The sequence below is a fragment of the Paramisgurnus dabryanus genome, chromosome 13 (assembly GCF_030506205.2).
Source record: "Paramisgurnus dabryanus chromosome 13, PD_genome_1.1, whole genome shotgun sequence".
In the NCBI taxonomy this organism is placed as follows: Eukaryota; Metazoa; Chordata; class Actinopteri; order Cypriniformes; family Cobitidae; genus Paramisgurnus; species Paramisgurnus dabryanus.
The window spans coordinates 29,836,866-29,863,787 of NC_133349.1; the positions used below are offsets into that span (position 1 = coordinate 29,836,866).

General features: G+C 37.9%; 1 protein-coding gene across 2 annotated transcripts in view; it reads left to right on the forward strand.

The window, feature by feature from the left end:
- Positions 1–26,922, forward strand: part of adamts16 (ADAM metallopeptidase with thrombospondin type 1 motif, 16) — an 86,577-nt gene that overhangs the window by 35,703 nt on the left and 23,952 nt on the right. For both annotated transcript variants that reach the window (XM_065246330.2, XM_065246331.2), the window contains 8 exons: positions 4,194–4,289; positions 12,875–13,023; positions 13,158–13,330; positions 13,543–13,673; positions 15,004–15,127; positions 16,392–16,636; positions 18,223–18,361; positions 22,942–23,068. In XM_065246330.2, coding sequence (XP_065102402.2) covers positions 4,194–4,289; positions 12,875–13,023; positions 13,158–13,330; positions 13,543–13,673; positions 15,004–15,127; positions 16,392–16,636; positions 18,223–18,361; positions 22,942–23,068 — 1,184 coding nt within the window. The remainder of the gene's footprint in view (positions 1–4,193; positions 4,290–12,874; positions 13,024–13,157; positions 13,331–13,542; positions 13,674–15,003; positions 15,128–16,391; positions 16,637–18,222; positions 18,362–22,941; positions 23,069–26,922) is intronic.

Genomic DNA, 26,922 nt, shown 5'->3' on the forward strand with positions numbered 1-26,922 from the left:
TATCCGTGAGATAAGTCAGTAACTTTGAGTCAAATCAGGCTTTGCTTATCCCGTGCAAACCGGCCACACAAAACTCAAATGTAGGGGTGTAATTTCTAAATCACACAAGGCCCCCAGATAATGCTAATCCCGTGCGAATGGTACTTTAGATTGACAAATGCTGTAGAAGTATTGTTTATTGTTAATTCATGTTAACAAATACAACCTTTTTGTAAAGTGTTACCAGATAAGTAGATGTTTATCAGACATGTATACTGTAAATCTAATCAGAAATGGAATGCCAAGCTTCTAGACAATGCATCATTTCACATACCTATCTAATGGGATCTCAACATGGTTGAGATCAAATACTGAACTTGGTCCAGCATCCATTACTACAGGGAGTTCGTAATATTCCCCTCACGCGAGGTGTTTTGTGGATTTTACTGATCAATTGCTTGTGATATCACCGCATACTCGCACACCTCAGAGATCACTTGCTTTGTTTCTCAGTTGAAAAATGTAAAGCAGCTCTAAATATCCGCCAAGTGCAGTCATTCAGGCAAAGCAAAATGCATCTAAGATCATTATTCTCTGTCTCGTCATCTAAAGTTAGAAATTCCCATAGAGAAATCTGATAGAGTGCTGCTCAGGCAGATCTCTCTCGATACTCTCCGGGCCGGCGTGGTCTCGTGAAGCAGAAGCAAAGCTAAATATACTTTGGAAGGTCGCCAGTGGGAACCTCTGTTTGCTCAGAATCTATTGTCTTGACATTCACTATTTATATGCAGCCTAATAGGAAAAGTTTTGTGCATTGGCACCTCTGAGTGACAGGAATGATTATGACTGCACAGTTAATAATGTAGTTATTATCAAAATGATTGAGATCGGTGGAGTGAACCACATGTATTCAGATATTATAATGCTACACTTCTTCTTTATGTATGCTGTTAAATAGAAATACAAAATCATTTTTGTACCTTTAAAAGTGCACTAAGATTTTATTTAGAGTTAATTGGCTGATAAGAAAGTCGCCTTAGGTGTACATTTTTAAGCTGAAAACACCAACAATGGGCACTTCAATGCACCTTTTAGTGGCATACAGTAGTTTTAATTTTTATGAAATGCTTTGGTTGCTTGGATACGTTGATATTTGTCATAGATATATACACTAGATGTCGCCTTGGGGTTCTAAGCATGCGTCAAAACCACCGCCATCTTGGAACAGGGTCTTGTCATAGGAAGTATCTAGGTAAAGCTGCTATCTCCACCTGTACTTCGAATTCATGGATGATGCCGGACATTTGTGCTGCATATGGATATTAGGCCTACTAGCACTATGCATTATAGTTAGAAAAAGTAGATTTTCATAATATTAAAACTTAAATGTTTTTCTGAACTTACTGCTAAATACATGTCTGACTGTTGAAACGAACCAAAAGCAAACCAAGAAAATCGCATTCATGGTGATTTATGGTGATTTTATTTCTGTTACACCATTGCCTACAATGACGCTGATGCGGGGTTCCCCTGTTTCAAGATGGCGGCTCTAGTTGACGCATTCGGTCCAATGAACTGCCGTAGCCAAGGCAACATTTAGTGTACATATCTATGGATATTTTTTTCCACCCCTCCTCTGCTGTGATTGGACGGCTGAGTAAAATGTGATATTGACAAGTTTTACAGGCAGTTATAAACAGTGCATCGTCACATTGCTGTTACACTTCTTTTATAGAAAACAGTTAACCTGGCCTCAGGAAAATGTTTTATACAAAAAGCCTTTATAATGTAACATTTCGCCGTAAATGCAAAAACATTTTGTGATTTATTTTCTAGTATTTGGCTGGTCATGTGATCTCACAGCCCAGTTTAACAAAACCTATAGTCACGTAAATTTTGATTCTTTTTTTGTGACCGTATCACAAATTTCTTTTTACGTGTCATTGTCACATATTGATTATTCAACTGTTTTGTCATATTTTCTTACAGTACCATTGTCACTTCTGTTTAGGATTAACATAAAATGACATCCTTACCCAAACCCAACTCTAAACCTAACGGCAGGCGACAATGGTTTAAAAATCAGAAAATATGAAAAAAAATCAGAAAAAATAGTATAAACCAGTACTTAAAGTGACATCCTAACACAAACGCCAAATCTAACCCTATAGGTACGTAATTTCGTGAGACTGGGTTAGATTTCAACATGCAAAATATTGTATGACTTTTTGATATCCATTTTACCTGGAGCCTTTTTCCAAAGTATTTTAAGTGGTTTCCTTAACAGTAAAACATTTGTATCAGAAAAAGTTACACAGTGCACCTTCTGGTAAATACCTTATTCAAGGCCCCAATGATGATCCAACCCATCCAACAGGAACAACTTTCTATTTAACTGCTTTAAACTGTGGCCGTGACTCCACACCTGAACTGTTGACATCCGTTGTACCATGTTTTCCGCAGCAGATGTGAAGTTTTTTGTAAGATATGTATTTAAGATATTTTAGCAAGGTGGTGAATATTAAAAAAAGATGGAGTACTGTCGATGTTTGGTGTGCAAAACTGTTCTGTCACCCAGAGGTCCCACTGGTTTCACAATAAATTAGCATCAGCGTGGTCTTGTTGGCAGTTTTAGATATAGAGCTCTCTCCTGGTGCTCAGCAGGGATAACAGAGGAGGGGTTTGAGGAGATCTCACTTTAACAGACAGCTGTGAAACTTGTGCTGGGATTTGGGCCGTGATCACTCTGGGAAAACTGCTGCCATTGTCAAAATATGATACAATAATCCAGATGTGAATAATACAGACATATAAAACATGCAGCCGTTCTCACTGTTGCTGTTTTATAGTGAGGGAATGAAATGTTGGACATATAGATATATACTGTGGGGGGCTGTCCTTACAAGGTAGTAAAACTTTTTTTGGCAAGTCTGATAAATTATTTAGTAGGTTTCAATAATCATTGTTTGCATATACTTGAAGAGACTTATTACATCTGGAAGAAAGATGTGATCACATCCAGGTGGTCATGGTAAATACAAAGTATCAGTTTTTGGCGTTTAATAGCATGCAGCTATCAGTCAGTTAAAAGTTAATTTTATACATGTTGTATTTTCATCTTCAGATGGGGAATCTATCATTTTTCATTCTCAGGTTAAACTAACCAAAAATATCTGTATTGAAGGAAAAAATATCTGAAATGCTTGACTTGGTGGTAATCACATCAGTATTGGATACAGGAAATATTTGTTATACACACTTTATTACACGGCTCTCTGGAATGCTTGATTCTGATTGGTCAGTTGAGACATTTGCAGGTTCGTTCTTTTCAAATAATAACCGCTCCAAAATAATAACGCATAGCCGGACTACTTGCACGAGTAAAATCGCTCCGCGCCAATAAAGATCAATTAAGATTACTGTCTGTTTGGCGCCATCTTGTGACAAACACTGGACAACCACGACAAGACACAGAGAGCTTACTGAGACTGAACTTGACAAAATAGAGCATGACAGCTACGAAGCCAACACACAAAAAATACAGAATGGGCATTAAAACTTCTCAAAGACTGGTTAAAGAGAAAAAAATGGAGACAGACAAGTATGAAGCAGAGGATCTTAATAAGGTATTACGATCATTTTATGCATTTGTGCAAAGTTTCGCGGAAGGATAAAAATGTTAATTTAAAACAAATATGCCAATAAAATGTTTCAAATTCATATTCATGTCCAGTTTTTTTTCTTATGTGGCAAGTAGCCGTGTAATAAGCGGGATAATGTAGAGGCAGCCGGTAGTTATTGGGAAATAAGCCCCGACAGTGTGATCAGGACCCCTTACGTATACTTCATTATGCTACATGGATTAAAAATATCTTTAACTGATGTATTCATAATCTGTCCTTTAAAACTATAATGTCATGTTTTCTTTAAAAAAGCTACTTTAACAAAAGATTAATATACAGAATGTGTGCAAATGTTTAAAATACATGTGTCTCCTAAAAGCTCAAATAAATGCCAGGCTAGTCACTATTATGTTCAGAGTACATAAGACAGAAAGCATGTTCCTCTATTGTTCTAGAGTGGTTTTTGGACAGTCATGCCGGATGTGTATTTCGTAGTAGACCTCGGTTGATTTCTGACCTGCTGATCTTTTAACACATGTAAGTTCTTCATTAAATCTGTATTAACACTTCTGTCTGATGTTTGTTATACAGGACATCTGCAAAGCCCTGTGGTGTCACCGGGTCGGAAGAAAATGCGAGACCAAGTTCATGCCAGCGGCTGAGGGTTCAGCCTGTGGTCCGGAAATGGTGAGACACAGTCTCGTCTAAAAAAGAATCCTTCTATAAACTATTCCCTTTCAGCTCGTGTGGCACTAAAGCCAAACGGCCTGTTCCCCACCGTACTTTTCTCTCAATGAATACGTTTAAACATTAACGGTTATTTAGCTCATGTCATTAACTGCAGGAGAGAGAAAATGGTTTTGGAGGTTTTTGTTTTTTTCTTTTGAATAGGTTTTAACAGATGTCTTGTGTCTTGAACAAGTGTTTCCAGGGAGGCAAAGCAGAGAAGGGCCGGTGTGTAAATGCCAGCAGAGTGAAAGAGATTTCATGCTGTGAGTCCAGAGAGGAAATGAAACTGGTGATGGTGATGTGCACAATAGAGGTTGTGAAAGTTCACATGAGAACTTTCAGACAGATGAAAGGACAAGCAGGCTGAAAGGCACAGCAGACAGACGGACCTGATAGAATGACAGACAAACAATAGAATGACAGACAGACAATAGAATGACAGACAGACAGCCAGAGATGATAGAATGACAGACAGACACAATAATATGACAAACATAAACAATAGAATGACAGACAAACAAGAGAATGACAGACACAATAGAATGACAGACAGACAGAGATGATAGAATGACAGACAGACACAATATAATGACAGACAAACAGAGATGATAGAATGAAAGACAGAGACAATAGAATGACAGACAGACAGACAAATTTAATGACAGACAACCAATAGAATGACAGACAAACAATAGAATGACAGACAGACAGAGATGATAGAATGACAGACAGACACAATAGAATGAAAGACAGACAAACCAACAAACAGACACAACAGAATTACAGACAACCAATAGAATGACGACAGACACAATAGAATGACAGACAGACAGATATTATAGAATGACAGACATAATAGAATGACAGACAGACACAATAAAATGACAGACAAACAGAGATGATAGAATGGCAGACAGACAGACAGAGATGATAGAATGACAGACAGACAAACTAAATAATGACAGACAGACACAATAATATGACAAACATAAACAATAGAATGACAGACACAATAGAATGACAGACAGACAGAGATGATAGAATGACAGACAGACAAAATATAATGACAGACAAACAAACTAATGACAGACAGTAATGATAGAATGACAGACAGACAGACACAATATAATGACAGACAAACAAACTAATGACAGACAGACACATTAATATGACAAACAAACAATAGAATGACAGACAGACATGATTAAATGACAGACAAACAGAGATGATCGAATGACAGAGAGACAGACACCAGTGATGATAGAATGACAGATGACAGACACAATAATATGACAAACATAAACAATAGAATGACAGACAGACACAATAGAATGACAGCCAACCAACCAACCAACAGAAAGACAGATAGACAAAGATAACAAAATGACAGAAAGACAGACACAATAGAATGACAGACAGACATGATAGAATGAAAGACAAACAATATAATGACAGACAGACAGAGATGATAGAATGACAGAAGGACAGAGATGATAGAATGACTGACACAATAGAATGACAGACATATACAATATAATGACAGACAAACAACAGATAGACAGAGATGATAGAATGACAGACACAATAGAATGGTGGACAGACACAATAGAATGACAGACAGACACAATAGAATGACAGACAGACATAGATGATAGAATGACAGAAAGACAGAGATGATAAAATGACAGACATAATAGAATAACAGACAACCAATCGAATGACAGACAGGCAGACAGACAGACACAATAAAATGGCAGACAGACAAAATAGAATGACAAACAGACAAAGATGATAGAATGACATGCACAATAGAATGGCGGACAGACACAATAGAATGATAGACAGACACAATAGAATGACAGACAGACAGAGATGATAGAATGACAGACAGACAAAATATAATGACAGACAAACAAACTAATGACAGACAGTAATGATAGAATGACAGAAAGACACAATATAATGACAGACAAACAAACTAATGACAGACAGACACATTAATATGAAAAACAAACAATAGAATGACAGACAGACATGATTAAATGACAGACAAACAGAGATGATAGAATGACAGAGAGACAGACACCAGTGATGATAGAATGACAGACGACAGACACAATAATATGACAAACATAAACAATAGAATGACAGACAGACACAATAGAATGACAGCCAACCAACCAACAGAAAGACAGATAGACAGAGATAACAAAATGACAGAAAGACAGACACAATACAATTACAGACAGACACGATAGAATGAAAGACAAACAATATAATGACAGACAGACAGAGATGATAGAATGAAAGAAGGACAGAGATGATAGAATGACTGACACAATAGAATGACAGACATACACAATATAATGACAGACAAACAACAGATAGACAGAGATGACAGACAGACAGAGATGATAGAATGACAGACAGACAGACACAATAAAATGAAAGACATACACAAGAGAATGACAGAAAGACAGACACAATAAAATGACAGACATACACAACAGAATGACAGCCAGACACAATAGAATAACAGAAAGACAGAGATGATAGAATGACAGACACAATAGAATGGTGGACAGACACAATAGAATGACAGACAGACACAATAGAATGACAGACAGACATAGATGATAGAATGAAAAAAAAACAGAGATGATAAAATGACAGACATAATAGAATAACAGACAACCATTCGAATGACAGACAGGCAGACAGACAGACACAATAAAATGGCAGACAGACAAAATAGAATGATAGACAGACAAAGATGATAGAATGACATGCACAATAGAATGGCGGACAGACACAATAGAATGATAGACAGACAGAGGTGATAAAATGACAGAAAGACAGAGATGATAAAATGACATACACAATAGAATGACAGACAACCAATCGAATGACAGACAGACATACAGACACAATAGAATGGCAGACAGACAGAGATGATAGAATGACAGACACAATAGAATTACAGACAGACAGAGATGATAGAATGACAGACAGACACAATAGAATGACAGACAGACAGAGATGATATAATGACAGAAACAATAGAATGACAGACAGAGAGAGATGATAGAATGACAGACACAATAGAATGACAGACAGACAGAGATGATAGAATGACAGACAGACACAATAGAATGACAGACAGACAGAGATGATAGAATGACAGACACAATAGAATGACAGACAACCAATCAGATGACAGACAGACAGACAGACACAATATAAGACAGAGATGATAGAATTACAGACAGACAGAGATGATAGAATCACAGACACAATAGAATGACAGACAGACAGAGATGATATAATGACAGACAGACACAATAGAATGACAGACAGACAGATATGATATAATGACAGAAAGACAGAGATGATAAAATGACAGACACAATAGAATGACAGACAACCAATTGAATGACAGACAGACACAATAGAACGATAGAATGACAAAAGTACAGATATGATAGAATTACAGAAAGACATAGATGATAAAATGACAGACACAATGAAATGACAGACACAATCGAATGACAGACAGACACAATAGAATGATAGAATGACAGACAGACAGAGATGATAGAATGACAGAAAGACAGAGATGATAGAATGACAGACACAATAGAATGACAGACAAAACAGAATGACAGACAAACAGAAGAATGACAGACAGACAGACAGAGATGATAGAATGACAGTTAAAGAATAGAATGACAGACAACCAATAGAATGACAGACAGACAGACAGACAGACAGACACAATGTAATGACAGACGGACACACAGAGATGATAGAATGACAGTTAAAGAATAGAATGACAGACAACCAATAGAATGACAGACAGACAGACACAATTTAATGACAGACAGACAGACAGAGATGATAGAATGACAGATAAACAATATAATGACAGACAGACACAATAATATGAAAACATAAACAATAGAATAACAGACGGACCGAGATAATAGAATGAGATAGTGACAGACAATAGAATGAGTGACAGACAATAGAATGAGTGACAGACAATAGAATGAGTGACAGACAGACAATAGAATGAGTGACAGACAGACAATAGAATGAGTGACAGACCGACAATCGAATAAGTGACAGACAATATAATGAGTGACAAACAATAGAATGACAGACCAAACAATAGAATGACAGACAGACCAATATGATAGAATGACAGACAGACAATAGAATGAGTGACAGACAGACATAAACAATAGAATGGCAAACAGAGACGATAGAATAACAGAAAGACAGACAGATAGGCAGATATAATGACAGACAGTCAGATACAACAGAATTACAGACAGGCAGATGTTATTTAGTTTTAGTTGTCAGATTCAATATTTCTTCATTCTTCTTCCCTCTCCCTTTATGTCTTCTCTATGGATGCCTTTCCACTGATTCAGACCCTTCACAGCAGATTGGGTTTAATGAGCTCATGCAGTTCTCCTGGGATGTCACTTTACTCTCTTTTGTTAGTGAAGTGCGTTTGGGCATCAGGGTAATTACAGGCCTGGTCCGGGGTGTAGGGGTTCGGGTGATCAGGGAAGACGAGGACGTTTCTCGCAAACATGCTTTCTTATTCCAACACATGTCATATCTGATAGAGAGGCTAGCACTGGTGGTCTGTGCTAGAGAAACAGATTGAGATGTTTTTTGCATGTGTTCGAGCTATGGCTCTTGGGGGTGCTTGGTTTGCAATATATTGGACACGACAGTTTAATCCGCTTTATTCCAAGTGAGAGAGAATGACAGTATGCAGTTTTAATAATGACAGTCTGCCGTAGGAATCCCAGATATCTGCTTTCTGGAAATATCAGCTGGATCACACGAGGAAACGGCTCATGTTGCTGTTACAGAGAGCGTGTTAGGAGTGTTGGACTGGGAATGAGATTTATTTACTTACTGTACTTTCTACATGTCCTCTGAACTAAGGTCACATATTGTTTTATTACTGTATTAAGTTTAATTGTATCCGATGGGAATCGAAATGTGACGGAATGCATAAACTGTATGATGCAGGTCTAATAAGAAAATGATTGACCCATAAACCCTCGTGTGGATCCAAATCTGTTTGACTTTATACAAAAGAAGATTTTTTTAAAGAATATCTTGCCATTTTGGAGCTAGACAGACCCAGTCATCATACTTATGTTATATAAAGAGTGCCAAACATTCTTCAAAAGCAGGCCCGGTGCCATGGGGGGGGGCAAATGGTGGCGTGCCATCCCCCAAAAATAATTTGTGCCCCCCCCCACCTTTCTTAACAGATAGGTAAATTCAGTCATATACTTTGATATAACGATTTCTATTTATCCACTGACTGCAACTACCTAATCTCAGGCAAATGGCTTCAACTTGCAAAAAAAAAAAAACGAGCTGAAGACGCAGTGCAATTCAACGACACTGTAAAAAAAAAACCAGCAAATGCATGGCAGCACAGGGTGCCAAACGTTTGCCATTAAAGGAAATAACCGTAAAACACCATGAACTGAAGGAACATGTTTACACAGCAACATGAAAAATTGAAGATATACCATTCAATAAATATCTGAAATTACATGTTTTTCTGTATAATTAAGAAACATGCATAAATCATTATAAATTTAAGTGTGTCATGTAAATAATGATTTTCATTACTGAAAATCAATAATATTTTGTCCTGGCATTTTCTTGCTTAAAAGTATCACTATGTTCAAACACAAGGTAAAAAATTAAACTAAAAAAGCAGTCCAAAATACAGTGCTAGACATACCAACACACAAATTACAATGCTTATATAGTCCATAACAAAGAAATATAAATATAAAAAAATATACATAAACATCCTAGAAATCTTTGTGTTAAATACAACATTGACAATCAAATAAATTTCATCATTGCATTGTAAGTCTTCCACACACTTGAGTTTGGACAAAACAATGGTTACAAATCCAAATAATTTTTCGTCTTGGTATCTTTAAAAAAAAAGAGAGAAAATGGTTATATGTCATTCATATAATATCAAGTTATACCCACATCTATTTAACATCGGGCCCTATTTTAACGATCTAAGCGCATTGTCTAAAGCGCACAGCGCAACGTCTAAATGGTCGTGTCCGAATCCACTTTTGCTAATTTAATGACGGTAAAAATGGTTTGTGCGCCGAGCGCATGGCCGAAAAGGGTTGGTCCTATTTTTTTAATGAGTAACGGGAGTATTTTGGGCGTAACGTGCAATAAACCAATGAGAGTCTCAGCTCTCATCGCCTTTAAAAGCAAGTTGCGCTGGCGCTATGTCTAATCCCTATTTAGATGACGGACTTTGTAAACTGAAAAACTAAACGGAGGAAGAAGATCCCCAGTTTAAGATTAATATTAAATAACTGTTGTTTTTCACTTGTATTGAAATTGTTATTTTTTTATTAAAACCTTTAAAACCCGTTTTCTTTTAGTCATGGAAGTAAAAAAGCAGGCTTTTAATTGGTGTAAATGTATGGGTATCCAATATCATCAAAAATTAATTAACAAGTAAGAAAAGGTTTGTACTCTAAAAATACTTTATTTGTAACAGGAGATAAGAATTTACAAACGTCTCTTCGCACCTTTCAGCCCTTGGACAGCGTCATGAGTTTTTTTTTAAGCATTACTTAAAAATGTTTCTCATCTCATCATATCCACAGGTACAGAGTCATCATATACAATAAATCTGTGAGGTAGCATTTAAAAAACATTTAAAAACAGATGCATTTGTTTAAAGCAAAGCATTTATTTACTTACCAGGCTGCAGGTGAAGCAGCTCTTTACGCCTTCTAACATCTCATAATTAGTCCTCATTTATGTCCAAGAGACTCAATAATAATATTTTATATTCAATTCTTTAATCTTTCATATTTAACTTTCATATTATGCTTGTCACACGTGTAAACCCGCATTGTCGTTCCGTTTATAACAAAAAAACATATTGCGCCTCTATTTTAGTTGCCTCAAAATAGCAATGCGCCAACAATGGGCCTGAACACACCTCGTTTTCATACCAGAACGCCCACGGGCGCAAAAGGGGGGCGCAAATGCATTTGCTTTTTAACCAACGTGGCGCTAAGCGTGAAAATGATAATTGCGCTGGGTGAAAACTAGCAAAAGACACTTGCGTCGTGCATTGCGCTGCATTGCGCCGGGTGTAATATGTCTGATTAGCCTATGGCATGTTGCTTCTCTCATATAATTATTGCACAAAAACAACTGAGACAAGCATAACATTCAATAACAACTGACAAATTAATAAACTAAAAACAAAGAAACAATCAATAACCATGACAACAAACAGGCAGTGGGTGGAGTATCAATGAACGTTTATGGCAACAAATGAGGGGACAGAATGGCAGGGAAAACATGAGGGACCACAGAAACAATGACCTTCAAAATAAGAGCATGGGACAGGAGAATCACAAGGACGGCTTTGTGACTTTTTCTTTAGTTATTCTTGCATTTCTTAAACACAAAATTTTATCATGCATTAAATATGTAATTGAACTTACCGTTTTATGATGGTCTGTAATGTCTCATTTCTTTAGCCAGTGATGACAAGGGTGCACTGCAACACCAAACACGTAAATACAATAAAACTTAACAATTGTATTTTTAATTTATTATTACATGCCAAAAGAAAATATAAAATAGTGTAAATTGCATCTATTGCTATCTGCACTTAGTTAATATATCTGTTTTGATGATTTTCTCTGTAAAAATACATGCCTGTACATGAACATTTTAAAGGTCAAAAATACACAATAACTTTTTTATGATATATAATAAATAAATACCTATTTATGCCTATAAATCGAGTGAACCAAATAGTACATTTTGTCCGCCCAACAATGAAGTTGTAGATGCAAAACTTTAACATCTTTAGTTGTGCAGGCAGTAGTGCGGAAGGCTCATAGATCTGTCTTTTGATGTGATTGTTTCAAATCCAGCTTTTGCCAGCTCGCATCATATATCACATCAAAAGACATTTATTTTCAATAAACATGTTCAAACTGGGGAAATAAAGTGCATAACCAGTGTATCTTTGGGTAGGGTTAGAGGACATGTCAGGTTAAAAAACAACAATTACTTCAATAAAAAAAATGCCTGGCCGAATCATCAATCAAGGAAATGTCAGTGTTTTTCATTTGCGCACTGAAATCATGAGATTAGGTAAGAGATAACACATGATTATCAGCCTTATTAAGATTGTTAGGCAAATTAATAGTGAAAGTTGAATGTTTATAGGCCTACAGGCAATAATATAGGTGACCGTAATAAATAAATGATTAACTAAATAAAAAGGAGAAGGAAATCAGTCCCAATAAAGTATAGTGTGGAGCCCCCCCCCAGGAATTTAAATTCCCCCCCTGTTATGCCATCCTAGCGCTAGGCCTTTTCAAAAGTCACATTTTGTGTTTCACATTGGTTTTTGAGAATATAAGAGTGAGTAAATGATGCATTTTATGTTATTATGGCATTAGCACTAAGACTTAATTTTTTTACAGTGGTGTCGTCGTGGTCAGTGTGTAAAGCAGGGCGATGAAGGTCCAAAGCCAGTTCATGGTCAATGGTCAGCCTGGTCTGGCTGGTCCAGCTGTTCTAGGACCTGTGAGAGTGGTGTGACCTACAGAGAAAGACACTGTATCAACCCAAGGTACATTTAGACCATAGTAACAAAGAAAGTAATACTTACGTTACTTTTAAGTTACTTTTACGTTACGTGTGCGTTATTGTAATGCGTTACCCCCACCACTGCTTGCTGTTTGTCTGTTTTGTCCTCTATCTCAGGCCGATGTATGGTGGCAAGTTTTGCGAAGGTTCATCTCGTACTTATAAAACATGTAACACTGAAGATTGTCCTCACAACGCTGTAGATTTCCGAGCTGTGCAGTGTGCAGAGTTCAACAGCAAGCCTTTCCGTGGATGGCACTACAAATGGAAACCCTACACACGGGTGGACGGTTGGTCGAAGTTAACTTTATTGTTGCTTAATGTGAAGGGGATATACACTGCTACTATGTGGGCTGGTGGTTGAATGGTAATACAGTGTGGTCATGATTAAAATGTTATAACTTGTAATACTTAAATACTTATTAAATGTAAAACTTTTTTCTATGATTATTATGTGTAACCCTACCTAATATTTTTTGTGTTGTTGTCGTTGTTGTTTTAGATCAGGATGTGTGTAAGCTCTACTGCTATGCCGAAGGCTACGACTTTTTCTTTGCCCTCTCGAGTAAAGTTCGGGATGGCACGCTCTGTACACAGGACAGGTCTGATGTTTGCATTGACGGTATCTGTGAGGTAAGAATGACATTTCACACTCACAGTTTTAAGCCGTGACTAAACGCTATAAATAACCTTGAAATTCAAAATTACAATTTATCTGCTTGACTAATATGGTGAAGATGAGGCTGTCCACGGACAAGTGTCCGAGCAACTGTGTGAGAGCACTTTACTTTAAATTTTAAAAATAATGTTATAAACCATATAAACTCACACAAAGTCTATTCATACAAACCTTCAGACACACACACCCTATTTTGAGCTATCTTTCTCACTTAAAAGTTGTACATGCTATGTTCTTTTTTACTAATGTCAGTTTAAGTCACTTTATGCTTTTAAATATGATGCCTTTTCATTTGGTAATGGACTACATTGACACAGTTTGTGCGTTATCATCACAGCCACAGGTTTACAATCCTTTGAAGAGCGCTTTCTTTATAGCATGCTGGAAATTCTCACAGTGGATGGCTTTACGGTTTTTACAACCATGGAAATTCCCATTGAGAGGAAAAGCGACTAAGCGACTGCTTTCATCTTAGTGTTTTCACGCAAAGCGGGATTTGGTTCAGAGAACCCAATAAAAGTCTCTTTCCTCAGAGACTGCGCTCTGGGACAGGCATTGAATGTTTGCAATTCTGCTTAATTGACTTTCACTCCGACTTGACAGCATTTCAAATCTGTTTTTATATTATGAAAGAGAAATTGTTTCAGTATGAAATGGTGATCAATTGCAGTGGAGCTGAAAAAAATCCACTTTAGGATTTAGTTTATATAAGCAGAAATGATGAATCATCTGAGTGATTTGTCAGTAATAATGTTTTGGATTATATGCGAGCCTGTGACATAAGTAGTTTGTGCAGATTTGAAAAAGGGACTCCTTATGTTTCCATGAATGGTTTGTTTTTAACTTGGAGGTTCAAATGCGACTAGTCACCATTTTTTAAGGTTACTACAATTTTTGTCAACATTAAATGGTCGTGTGGTACATCAAATTTTTTTTGGAAGTACAATTTTTTCTCGATTAAAGTGTTAGTTCACCCAAAACACTTTCTTCATGTTCATCAAAAAAAAAAAAAAATATTGTATACAGGTTTGTAACAAAATGAGAGTGAGTAAATGATGACATAATTTTCAATAGTTGCAATAGTTTTGGAAGCAAAATGTTGTTTTAGATTTCATGTCATCAACCCATGCATACAGTTTGATTTCTGCATAATGTCATGAATGTTTATCCTGCATTTCATTAATACAAATTGTTTGCTTTCAACATCTGCTACACCCTCTGTGAGTGATTTGACTGGTCTGTCATGACTGTTTACAGCTATTAATTTCTGATGTGTGTTTTCAGAGCGTCGGCTGTGACAGGGTGCTGGGGTCAAATGCTGTGCCTGACGTGTGTGGTGTCTGCAAAGGCGACAACTCCACCTGCAAGATCTACAAGGGACAATACACCAAACAACATTACATTAGTCGTATGTTTCTATCTTTAGCTTTACAGCACCTCTATAAACTTTGGCACAAAACCTCAAACTAACGAGAAACAAACAAACAAACTGTGAGTCAGGATCAGAAGCAATTGATTTAAATAGGCATTAACTTTAATCACAGTATGTGAATAGCAGAGACATGTCTAAGACTCACAAATTTGAACCTTACGAAAACAGGATACGATTGTGGACCTAGTGCCATTGTCATTGTAAAGTTAACGGGATAGTTCGGCCAAAAATGATATTAATCCCATGATTTACCCCCTAGCTGTTCGATTTGCATATGTCCATCATTTTTAAGACAAACACATTTTCGGATATTTTATAAAATGTTTTAGATCTTTCTGTTGATTAAATGTAATGTTACGGGGTCCACGACCTTCAAGTCCAAAAAAAGTGCATCCATCCTTCACAAAATAAATCCAAACGGCTCCAGGTTGATAAATAAAGGTCTTCTGAGGGTAATCCGCACGGTGTTGTTGTAGAAATATCCATATTTAAAACTTTATTAACGAAAATAACTACCTTCCGGTAGCGCCGCCATCTTAGACTCCTCTGTATTCAGGAGAGAGTATTAGCGTAGTTTACGCACTTTTCTTAGTGACGTATGACAAATTCGGAGGGCGGGGGCACAGAGCAGCAGCAGAGTAGCCTCCGTAAGCTGCGTAAAGCTCTGATCTTAAATGTGGACGCGACTAAGATGGTGGTGCTACCGGAAGGTAGTTATTTTAGTTAATAAAGTTTTAAATATGGATATTTCTACAAAAACACCGCACAGATTACCCTCAGAAGACCTTTGTTTATCATCCTGGAGCCGTTTGGATTTATTTTGTGAAGGATGGATGCACTTTTTGTGGACTTGAAGGTCGTGGACCCCGTAACATTACATTTAATCAACTGAAAGATCTAAAACATTTTCTAAAATATCCGAAAATGTATTTTTCTGAAAAACGATGGACATATGCAACTCGGACAGCTTGGGGGTGAGTAAATCATGGGTTTAATATAATTTTTGCCGAACTATCCCTTTAAGCAAAAATCATCAAACCACTAAAGCTTGCTCTCATAGTCTCAGATCTGTCATGTGTGGGGAACGACAAAACCCAACTGTAGACTGCTCTTGAACAAAAGACTTTTATTGAATAACAGAAAAAAATAAACATAACAGGGCAAGACAAGGTCTAGTCCTGGATTCATCTAAACCCTGTCTGCAAAACCTCCCCTCTTTCCAAATCTCTCTCTTTTGTAGAGTACTACCGGGTGGTCACCATACCAGCTGGAGCACGTAGCATTCGTGTGATGGAGCTTAACTCCTCTAGTTCATACCTGGCCTTGAGGAACCTGCAGAGGAAATATCATCTCAATGGGCGCTGGACGGTGGACTGGCCTGGCAGACACCCCATCGCTGGAGCTGTGTTTGACTACAAGAGACCCTACAACCGTCCAGAGAGTCTCACCTCTACTGGACCAACTAATGAAACTCTGGTAGTTGAGGTACGGTAGATCCTAGTACTGTAAATTACTATCATAACATACAGCAGTCAAGTGTGTAACTGAGCAAATAACAGAGCGTTAAAGTGCCTACTGTATAGGCACATCATTTTATAATACAGCCAAAGCTAAATGTACAGTAGTTGAATGCTGTTTCACCCCGTTTAAAGTAACCCCAGCCGGATTCCCTCCAAAATATATTTGATATAAACAGTCCAGTGCGACTGTACTTTCATAAAAAATCCTAATAATCTACTCACACCCATGTCATCCAAGATGTTTATGTCTTTCTTCGTTCAGTCGAGAAGAAATTAATTACATTCCAGGATTTTTCTCCATATAGTGGACTTTAGTGGACCTCCACAGCTTACATTTTCAATGCAGCTTCTGCTCTAAACGATCCCAACCGAGGCATAAGGGTCTTATCTAACAAACGATCATCATTTCGCCAAAAAATAAGTACTTTTAAACCACATCTTTTTGTCTTTCACTAGCGTTGTGATGCATCAGCGTGACCTTACGTATTACGAAATCACATTGAAAGGTCACGCATGACGTATGTGAAACTAGCGCTCCAGTGTTTACAAGTGTTGGGAAAGAGGACCGTTCCAACGTTGTTGTATGTGGAATGATACTAATTAATGTCTTTGTGTCAGTTTATTGTTTAAAATGGTCCGCAAGTGTGCCTTTCACATATGTAATGTGTGACATTTCCAAGTGATTTCGTAATACGTAAGGTTGCGCTGATGCATCACATGACTAGTGCAAGACAAGAAGTGGTTTAAAAGTACATATTTTTTAATCTTTTTTTTGCAAAAATGATGATCGTTTCATTAGATAACACCCCAATGCCTCGGTTGGGATCATTTAGAGCCATTTGAAGCTGCATTTAAGCTGTAAAGGTTGTTGAGGTCCACTAAAGTCCCCTATATGGAGACAAATCCTGAAATGTTTTTCTAAAAAAAAAAAAACTTAATTTCTTCCTGACTGAACAAAAAAAGACATAGACATGTTGGATGACATGGGGGTGAGTAAATTATCAGGATTTTTTTATGAAAGTGGAGTAAGGGGGCGTGCACACCAAAGCTTTGACGTCCCCGGTTGACACGTGTTTTCAATTGTTTCCAATGGAAGCTCAGCGTTTTCCAATCAGCCAGCAGCAAGCGTTTTTTTTTTTCGCGCTGAATGCCGGAGCTTCCGTGATGAGCGCCGAGAGTAGAATGAGATTCAACTTTGAGTGAAAAGCTCTGCTCGTCAATGTCAGTTCTCACATGGCCGTCCAATCACACTGCAGGAGGGCGGGACAAAATATGACAACCACCAACCGGCGCATCGTACAACGACTGATAAACAAATCAGAAGTATCACAGTAACCAAAGCGCTCAGCTGAAGAAAGCCGGCGCTCAGCTGAAGAAAACCGGCGCTCAGCTGCTAAAACAGCTGGCATTCAGCGTCCTCCAGGCTTTTTCAGCCGCTTAAAAAAGCTTTGGTGTGTCCCGCCTCTAAGCCTTTAATGTCTTGAAATATTGAAGAAGTTTTTATTATTTTATATGTGGTTGACAGCAAAATTCTGTTGAATTCCTGCACAGGTGCTTCTGCAGGGCTGGAACCCAGGCATTCATTGGGAATACACATTATCCAAGGAAGATACAGACAAGCAGAACCAACCAAAACACAACTATACCTGGGCCATCATTCGATCGCAGTGCTCAGCCACCTGTGCAGGAGGTAAAGCATATTATCTTATGTCAGTCTGCATAATCACAACACCCGAGTAATTCTGGAGGAAACCTGCTTTACTTTTAAACATAGAGATCTTTTCCATAAAGATCTGAAGCTGGTGCTTGGCCGGGGAAGCGAGCGATCTCATCTGACCTGTTGAGCCTAAATTGAGAGCCGAGCGATGACATAACTATGTGTTATTATATAACACACCCACTTGTAAACACGCTGCATCATGGTCTTTGTATATGAACATAATTATATCCAAAGTAATTTGATTCAGCGTCTTGATTCAATCAGAAGATGCTTTTGATGCAGAGGTCAAAAGTTAAAACGAATAAAAGTTCGTAATATCTTATGATATTTCAAAATATTTGTATTTTATGCAGTGCAACGTAATAAAAACCATAGTTGTTTCGAAACTTTTTTTATTAAAAAGCCCCCAGCATCTGACTCCAGTGTTGTAGTATTCAAGACTGATCTTGAAACCATTTCTTGAAGGTTTTGGTCATGTCTTGGTCTCATACTAACAGGATTATTTTATCTGTATGGATATACCTAAATTGCTGATTTATTTAATAACATCATAAATGAGATTGGATGTAAAATATTCTGCTTCAAATCCAGTCAATAACTTTTTCTTTTAATTATTAATACGTCAAAAAAAACAGGGTGCGTCAAAAATGTCAGTGAAATGAATACAAACATTGACAAAATAAAAAAGGTATCTTGCTTTTTATGTCTTAATATAATTTAGCAATATCACAAGAGAAATATAGTTGTTTTCAAAAATAAAAGCATGAATGTAAATGCAATATTCATATTATACAAAGTTTTTACTGTTTCGGCACTAAAATAGTTCAAAAAAATCCATAGCAGAAGTGTTTCTGAGGAACACACAGCAGTGTTTTGGTGTATTATTTTATTATGACTTTATAGGTTTGGAGTTATGGATATTTCAGATGAATTTGAGCACGCTCTCAGAAAAAAAGGTACAAGATATAAAAGTTGTCACTGGGGCGATACCTTTTCAAGAAGTACATGTTTGTACTTAAAAGGTGCATATTGGTACCTCAAAGGTACACATTGGTACCAAAATGGTCACCTTTTTACAAGGTACCATCCCAGTGACACCTTTTGCACCTTTTTTCTGAGAGTGCAGTGCTGTTCTTGGTCTTGACTCTGAACACATTACAGGAACAGTACCAGTTAGAGTAAGTAGAGCAACCTTGGGTTCAGTGTCTTGCACAAGCACACAGTGTTGATGGCTTACATCCAGACCCACAAAGAATCTGCACGTAAGAGAACATCAACAGGAATTCCTGTCATTCACAAAGTCATTTCACTTCATTGTTCATTTTTTAAATATTTACTCAAATTTGATTTGCTTTCAGCTACCAATAATAATGTAACACCCTTAGCTCAGTTTAACCCATTTTATCATATACTGCACTAATCAGGACTCAAATCAGCAACCTTCTTGTTGTTAACTATAATGTTTAACCACTACGTGGTATGACATCAAAATTAGGGTCAATGCCATTTTATATGTAAGGAATAATTGACGACGGGCCATTGAATTATTCCGCTTTGCGTCATGCCGCATTGCACCTTGGGTGTGCATTATTTTCAAATAATTCAAAGGACCGGAGTCAATTATTCCTTACATATAAAATTGCAATGACCCTAATTTTGATGTCATACCACGTAGTGGTTAACCATTATAGTTAACAACAAGAAGGTTGCTGGTTTGAGTCCTGCAAGTAGTGACATGAACTTATACCACGGTTACCACCAACATTGCCCTGGTGCCTATTTTTAAGACATTTGACAAGTTAGGTGTGCGGTTTGACAAGTTAGGTTATCAGAAATTAATGCATACCCACGGAACATTTCTCAGCCAATCAGAATACAGCATTCAACAGACCCGTGGTATAAAATCTGAAACAACTCTCATTTTCTATTTTCTACTTTGTAGACTATACTTTTGTTGTTGGCTCTTTAGACAAAATGTTAGATGCATTCACATTTGAAAGTCTATTAGTATAAACACACATGGTAAATCAATTTTTTTAAATTAAGAATTCACTTTTACCAAAAGGTAAAATCTACAAATCTGTAGATCACAAGACTTACTTTTGGGATGTACACTCTTAAAAATGAAGGTGCTTAAATTAATTCGTACTAGTGAGCGGAGTAATAATGCAATGTATATGTAACGTAATGTAATTCTAAGTTCACTGCAAAAAATGACTTTCTTTCTTAGTATTTTTGTCTTGTTTTCAGTAAAAATATCTAAATATTCTTAAATTAAGATGTATTTTCTTGATTTGCAAAATGACCTAGGAAAATAAGTCTAGATTTAGACAAAAAAAAAATAAACTTTAAGTGAATTTGTGATTAAAACAAGTAAAAAAAATCTGCTAATGAAGTAAGAAAATTTTCTTGAATTAAGTGTTTAAGAAAAAGTAAACTTATTTCAAGATATTTTTTCTTACCCCATTGGCATTTTTTTTTGTTTAAGAGTTTTTAGATTTTCCACTGAAAACAAGACAAAAATATTAAGTAAGAAAGTCATTTTTTGCAGTGTTAAGCTAATGTCAGCTGACTCCAAAGGGGTTGAAAAAAACTCCTAGGAGAAAAACCCTGTGGGAAAAGTATATATACTATATATTATACTATATTATAAACATTTATGTCAATTAAAAGTTTTAATAGCCTTAAATAAAATAAAATATAGTAAAGGAAGGGATTGGTTGTTGCTGGGTGATCCATTAAAAATAAAGAAAACTGTCTACTTTAAAATGTATTAAAAATTTTAACTTTTGAAATAAAGGGAAGCGATCGGTCGTTGGTGGTCAGACATTGGCTAAGCATCACGATGATTGGAGGCCAGTAGATCAGTGGTTTAAAGAGCTTCACAGCACCAGTAACTGGCTCTGTTTGAGGACGAGACAGGAAGAGAGAAACAAAATCCTATAGCGTAGGCAACGTTTATAAAATGCGAGTGTCATACAGTATAATAGATGAAAATGAGCTCGGTTCCAGACAAGCGAAAGTAACTACTTAGTCAAAGGTTCTTTAAAGAACCTTTTTCTTTTATACATTATACATACATCTGAAGAACCTTTTATCACCCTAAAGAACCTTTTGTGATGAAGAAAGGTCATTCAGAAGCACCTTTATTTCTAAGAGTGTATGTTCTACAATAGGTTTAAGGTGCTACCCATAGCTTTCTTATCACAGGTGTAACTCAAAATAACTCAAAAGTTCACCTTCAGGTTAGCCAGCAAGCCCAGGTCTGTTCCCATCATTTGTGCTGAGATGGGCTGTACCCTCCTCCCCTTTAACACCAGACCTGAAATTAGTCCTCTGTAATGGTGTGTAGAGAGCCTGAAGCGATGAAGATGAACAATACCTGCTGTACTGTGTCCTTTAACCCAGAGGTCAAACGCCCTTCAGACTAACTCTGAAATAACATGTCCTCTGAGAACAACAGCGGCAAAGGTCAATGGCCACAGTTTTTGCGATAGTTAGATCTACTCAAATAACTTTGCAGAAGGATTTATAGATTTATGCTTTGGATTATAGCCAAGTAGACACTTTTGGGAGAACAAAGGGTGCAGTATGTCCTAAATGTGTGTTTACCTCGGCCAGGGGCAGAGCTCACGTCACTCCGCTTTAGCATGATCTCCAATGGTTAACTGTTGCTTCACTTATTTTAAGAAAAAATCATGTTAAAGGGATACTCCAGCCAAATATAAAAACCCACCCTCAAGCAATACAAGATACATATGTTCATCATCTTTCATACGAGCACTTATTTTAGACATCCAAGATGGTGTCGTACCAGAAGCTAGTTATTATAGTTTATCAAGTTTAAAATATGGATATTTTCTTACAAATTTGCACATCGATTAATCACAAAAGATCTTTATTAACACCCTGTAGCCGTGTGGATGACTTCTGTGAAGGATGGATTCCCACTTTGGGGGTTTAAAGTCAGAAGTTGTTGCCTGATCCCTGTTTTCTACCACTATAAAGCTTGGAAAAGTAAGGACATTTACTAAAATAGCTACAAATGTGTTCGTCTTAAAGATGATGGACATGTATCTTGGATTGCTTGAGGGTGAGTAAAACGTGGTAATTTCGATATTTGGCTGGAGTCTAGCTTTAAGATATTTCTACTAACATTCAAGGCTTTCAATGGACTTGCACCTGGCTGTCTTGCTGATTTACTTCACCCTTATCAGCCCTTATCTGTCTCTTAGATCAGTGGTTCTCAAACTGGGGGCCATGGCCCCCTGGGGGGGGCACAAGATGGTGCCAGGGGGTACACATACATTCATCTATCATAAAATTATGTGTAATAAAACCGCAGGAAAAAAAGGCAACAGCGATACATTGTATAATTTAATATGTTTTGTATTTGTTTGTGTTTCCAAAAATGTTAGTTTTAAACTATGTTTTGTCTACGTACAAAATAGTCCAGTCTCTTTCCGGAAAGCGACCGTGAGCTTGTGGAAAGGCGCTATATAAAATAAACATCTTCTTCATTGATACAATGTTTTCTGTCTGGTCCTCAGGTCAGATGGTCACTAAATCATCATGCTACAGGGATCTGAGAGTGCAGGTGAACGCCTCTTACTGTAACTCCCGAACCCGGCCATCCACCGGTGTGGTGCCCTGCAATACTCAGCCATGCCCCCCAAGGTAACATTTACCTCTCTGTATTAACACATTAAGTGCTGCGATTTTCAGAGGTTTTTGGAGGGGAAGAGGTTCATATCAATATTTTACTTGCCTCGTGGAACTAAGTAGATTTTTTTGCTTCACTTGTTTGACTTATGAATGATGGGGATAAAAATCGTATTAATTGTAGTTGTAAACATAGGTTCGAGAGGAGCCTAAACATTCAGGTCTGTCAATCATCATTATGGGCGTATATAAGGCAGCCATCTGGCCTCCGGGTCCAGCTGCAGTTTTTCCGGCATCCCTCCTCCTCCCCATCTCCTCCTTATTTGCTCTTTTTCTTCCTCTGTGCAATTCTGTTGCAAGTAGGGGTTGAACTTGGGGCTCGAGCCCCGGCCTCAGGTTCGCTCTCTCTGAAGGTTCAGAGCTCAGCTGCAGAGCTCCCTTCGAGGACAGCAAGCCAAGTTTGTTTACCATTAATCATTAAGATCTGGATGCGCAGTCCTGAAGGGCCGGTGTCCTGCAGAGTTTAGCTTCAACTTGCCTTAGCACACCCACTTAAAATTTCTAATATGCCTAGTAAGACCTTAATTGGCTGCTTCGGGTGTGTTTAATTATGGTTGGAGCTAAACTCTGTGTAAGGGACCAAGCAGCCAGAGGCAAAAAGAACACAGGTTTTCCAAACAAAAAAGGTTTATTTTAAGCTCAAACCCATAAAAAATAGCAAATTAAATTTGAATAAAGAAATTCAAATCTGTGCTAACATAAACTAAGCAAACAAACTTAACACAAGAGTTCTAACCTGAACAAAAAAACCCACTCAAATGACACATGAGGGAACTTATATACACACCGGACTAGTCCATTACACACACACAGGGGATAACACAAAACACAATTTAAATAGATTTAAATAAATCCATTTTACAAAAAATGTAAACCAAATCAAATAACACAATTCAAAGTATGTTATCAAATTAGACCATTAGCCAATATACAAATTATATCAGACAAAACAAACCATCATACATTCCCCCCAGCTAATTTCAAACATGGAATACTCCAGGAACTTAAAAGACGGTTGTTGTTGCCAGCCGGTCCTCTATAGACACAGACTTCCACAGGCATTCCACACAGCACTAAGCAGCGACAAGTCCCCACTCCTCATACAGGTAACTTAAACTCAAAGAAATAAATATTAGCAAAAAGGAAATAAACCACTAACTAGAAAGTGTGCACCCAAACTAGTTGGTGGTAAGAAAGAATGCAAATGAAAAATAAACTTAAACAAAACAACTGTGTCTGTCATTTTCATTTATGGTCCTATAATATGAAGTGATCTGTAACAAATATTGCATTAAATACTAAAGGAACAAATTATGTAAACAGAAATGTGAATGTAATGTCATGTAGTTACCGCTCTAATGTGTGGCTGCATCAATGGCCATCACACTCTGTAAGACACCGGCCCTCCAGGACTGAAGTTGCCCATCCTTGATTTACATGGATGAAACCAGAGAACAGAATATCACAGAGACTTGGGTTAAGGTCACCAAAACACCCTATCGACCAATTAGCAACTGTGTAGCTTTAGCACACCCACATTATGGCACTTTTCCATTGCATAGTACCCCATGGTTTGGGTCGAATCAGCTTACTTTTGGGGGCATTTCCACTGGATACAGTATGTAGTACCCGATGCTTTTTTTAGTACCACCTCGGTTGGGGTTCCAAGCGAGCTGAGCTGATACTAAAACGTGAAGTGAGAACACTGTAGATCACTGATTGGTCTGAGAGAATCGTGACGAGCGTCATGCTAAACGAAAGATTAGCTTTACCTGCGTGAGTGCGCTGTCGAGCAAGCCTGTTGTCATCTGTGCTTTGTTGTAAGCTCCCGAACTCCCTTTTTGCGGTGAAAAACATCCACAGGTTGAAAATATGGAACACCATACCAGTGTTTTCTAAACTTGCGTTTTGTGGCGGCACATGCGTGACGTGCAGGTCCGCATGCACTGCATTTTTGCAACTTAAATGAGGCTCAGCAGAGTGCGTCGACTTATGCCTTGGGTGATTGTATAAAAACTGTCATGTGAAACAGAGGTAGTGATAAACGTGATGTTTGTGGTGGTCAATGTATGGGAATGTACAACGACACTCTCACTTGTATGATGTCACAGCAGTAGGCAGCGCAAAAATAACGACACGCCTATAATCCCCCCCCACTCTAAAGTGATACTAAACTCGTGGAAAAGCTAACCAAGCCAATGTAAAGTGAGCTGACACTACCTGACCCATGGGGTCCTATGCAGTGGGAAAGCGCCATTAGTAACACCCTGACAATGCATTAGCATTGCTTCCTCGAAGACTTGCTCAAATTAACTTAATACTACTATGCCATTGATCTGCCGTGCCATTACCTCAGTTCAGCCCAGTGCTGTTAAAGACATCTGAGCATGTGATTTTAGACCTCACTGCCCCTGTTTTCTCATCTTCCTCATTATATATTTTTTTGAACTGTGTCCTTGTCTACGTCATGCTGGGTCATTTTTCTCTTCTCATGTATAAAGTCTAGTCAGTGGCTCCTGGGATGCACGATCTATCGCCCGCTTTCTCCGCTGCATCTGCAAACCGTAATTTCCAATAATGTCTGACGGCTTGGAAAGGTAGACGTGGGATTATAAAATGACACTCACGCTAGGTCTGCCAAAATGTCCGCCAGTTCACAGAACTAGTTAAGTGCGTCCCTGAGGGCCCAGCCGTCCAGAGACATCTTTACAACTAGTAGCTGAACAGATTGCACTTCCTTGGAGACACTTCTTACGACTTATCATGAATTAATGCTGTTTCTCTAAAACCTGCTGTTTGTGTATTAAAGTGTCTGAAGCCCCTGTAAAGCCTGCTTAATATCGAGCTGATTGTTTCCCAAGTGTAGCTGTGTTTTCCTTGGCGCTCAGATTCCACTGTCTCTTTTTCACTCGGTTGCTCTCTCTTTTGTCACACATTTTCAGTCTGAGAGGAACATCATGCACTAGACCTGAAAAGTATTTACATATGTGTGTTATCATTAACACACACACACACAGCTGGCTATACTTGCGGGATAATGCAGGAATGATGTTCTTCCGTATACCGTCTTTAAAAAACACACAAAGAACCAATTTCCTACATGCAACATGCCGTGCTTACACATCAGAATATAACAACCCTCATAGAAGCAGATAAAACCTGTAGCTCAGCAGAAGAGCATTGTGTTAGAAACGCAAAAGGTTGTGGGTTCAATCCCAAAAACACATACTCATTTCTAACTCTTTACTATTTTGCAGTGAAGAGTTGCTATAAAGCTCCAGCTTTGGTGGGCACAGTGCAGGCAAGCATGAAACCCCCAAAGTTTCAAACGTCCACCTCAATAATTTGCATCCCATGAGCCAACAACTATATTGATTGAAACAAACCAGTAGTTTTCTTAACACAGTGTGAGAACATGCTTCATCCGTCACGTTTGTGTGAAATCCATTCAAGTTTGATGTACTAGTGACTGTGACAAGAAGGACATTGCCCAATAAACATTTCTCAGGCTCTCAGGCTAAGTCTGCACACTGACGGCTTTCTGACAGCACAGTTTGGGTGTGGTTGGGAGTTTTGGCGCTGGGGTGACTAGGTCACTTTGGCCAGCTTGTCAATGCCAACCATGTTTGTGTCCAGGGTGTACACCTCCATTACTCAGACACTGGCACTCCAAGGCATCATCCATTCCTGGGACTGCGACAAAGGTGACCTCAGAGCCCTGACCCCAGGTTAGGATGCAAATTGGGCAATTTTACGCTCACAAAAGAAGGTCATTGGATATGACAGTTCAGCGATAGTTAAGACAAGCA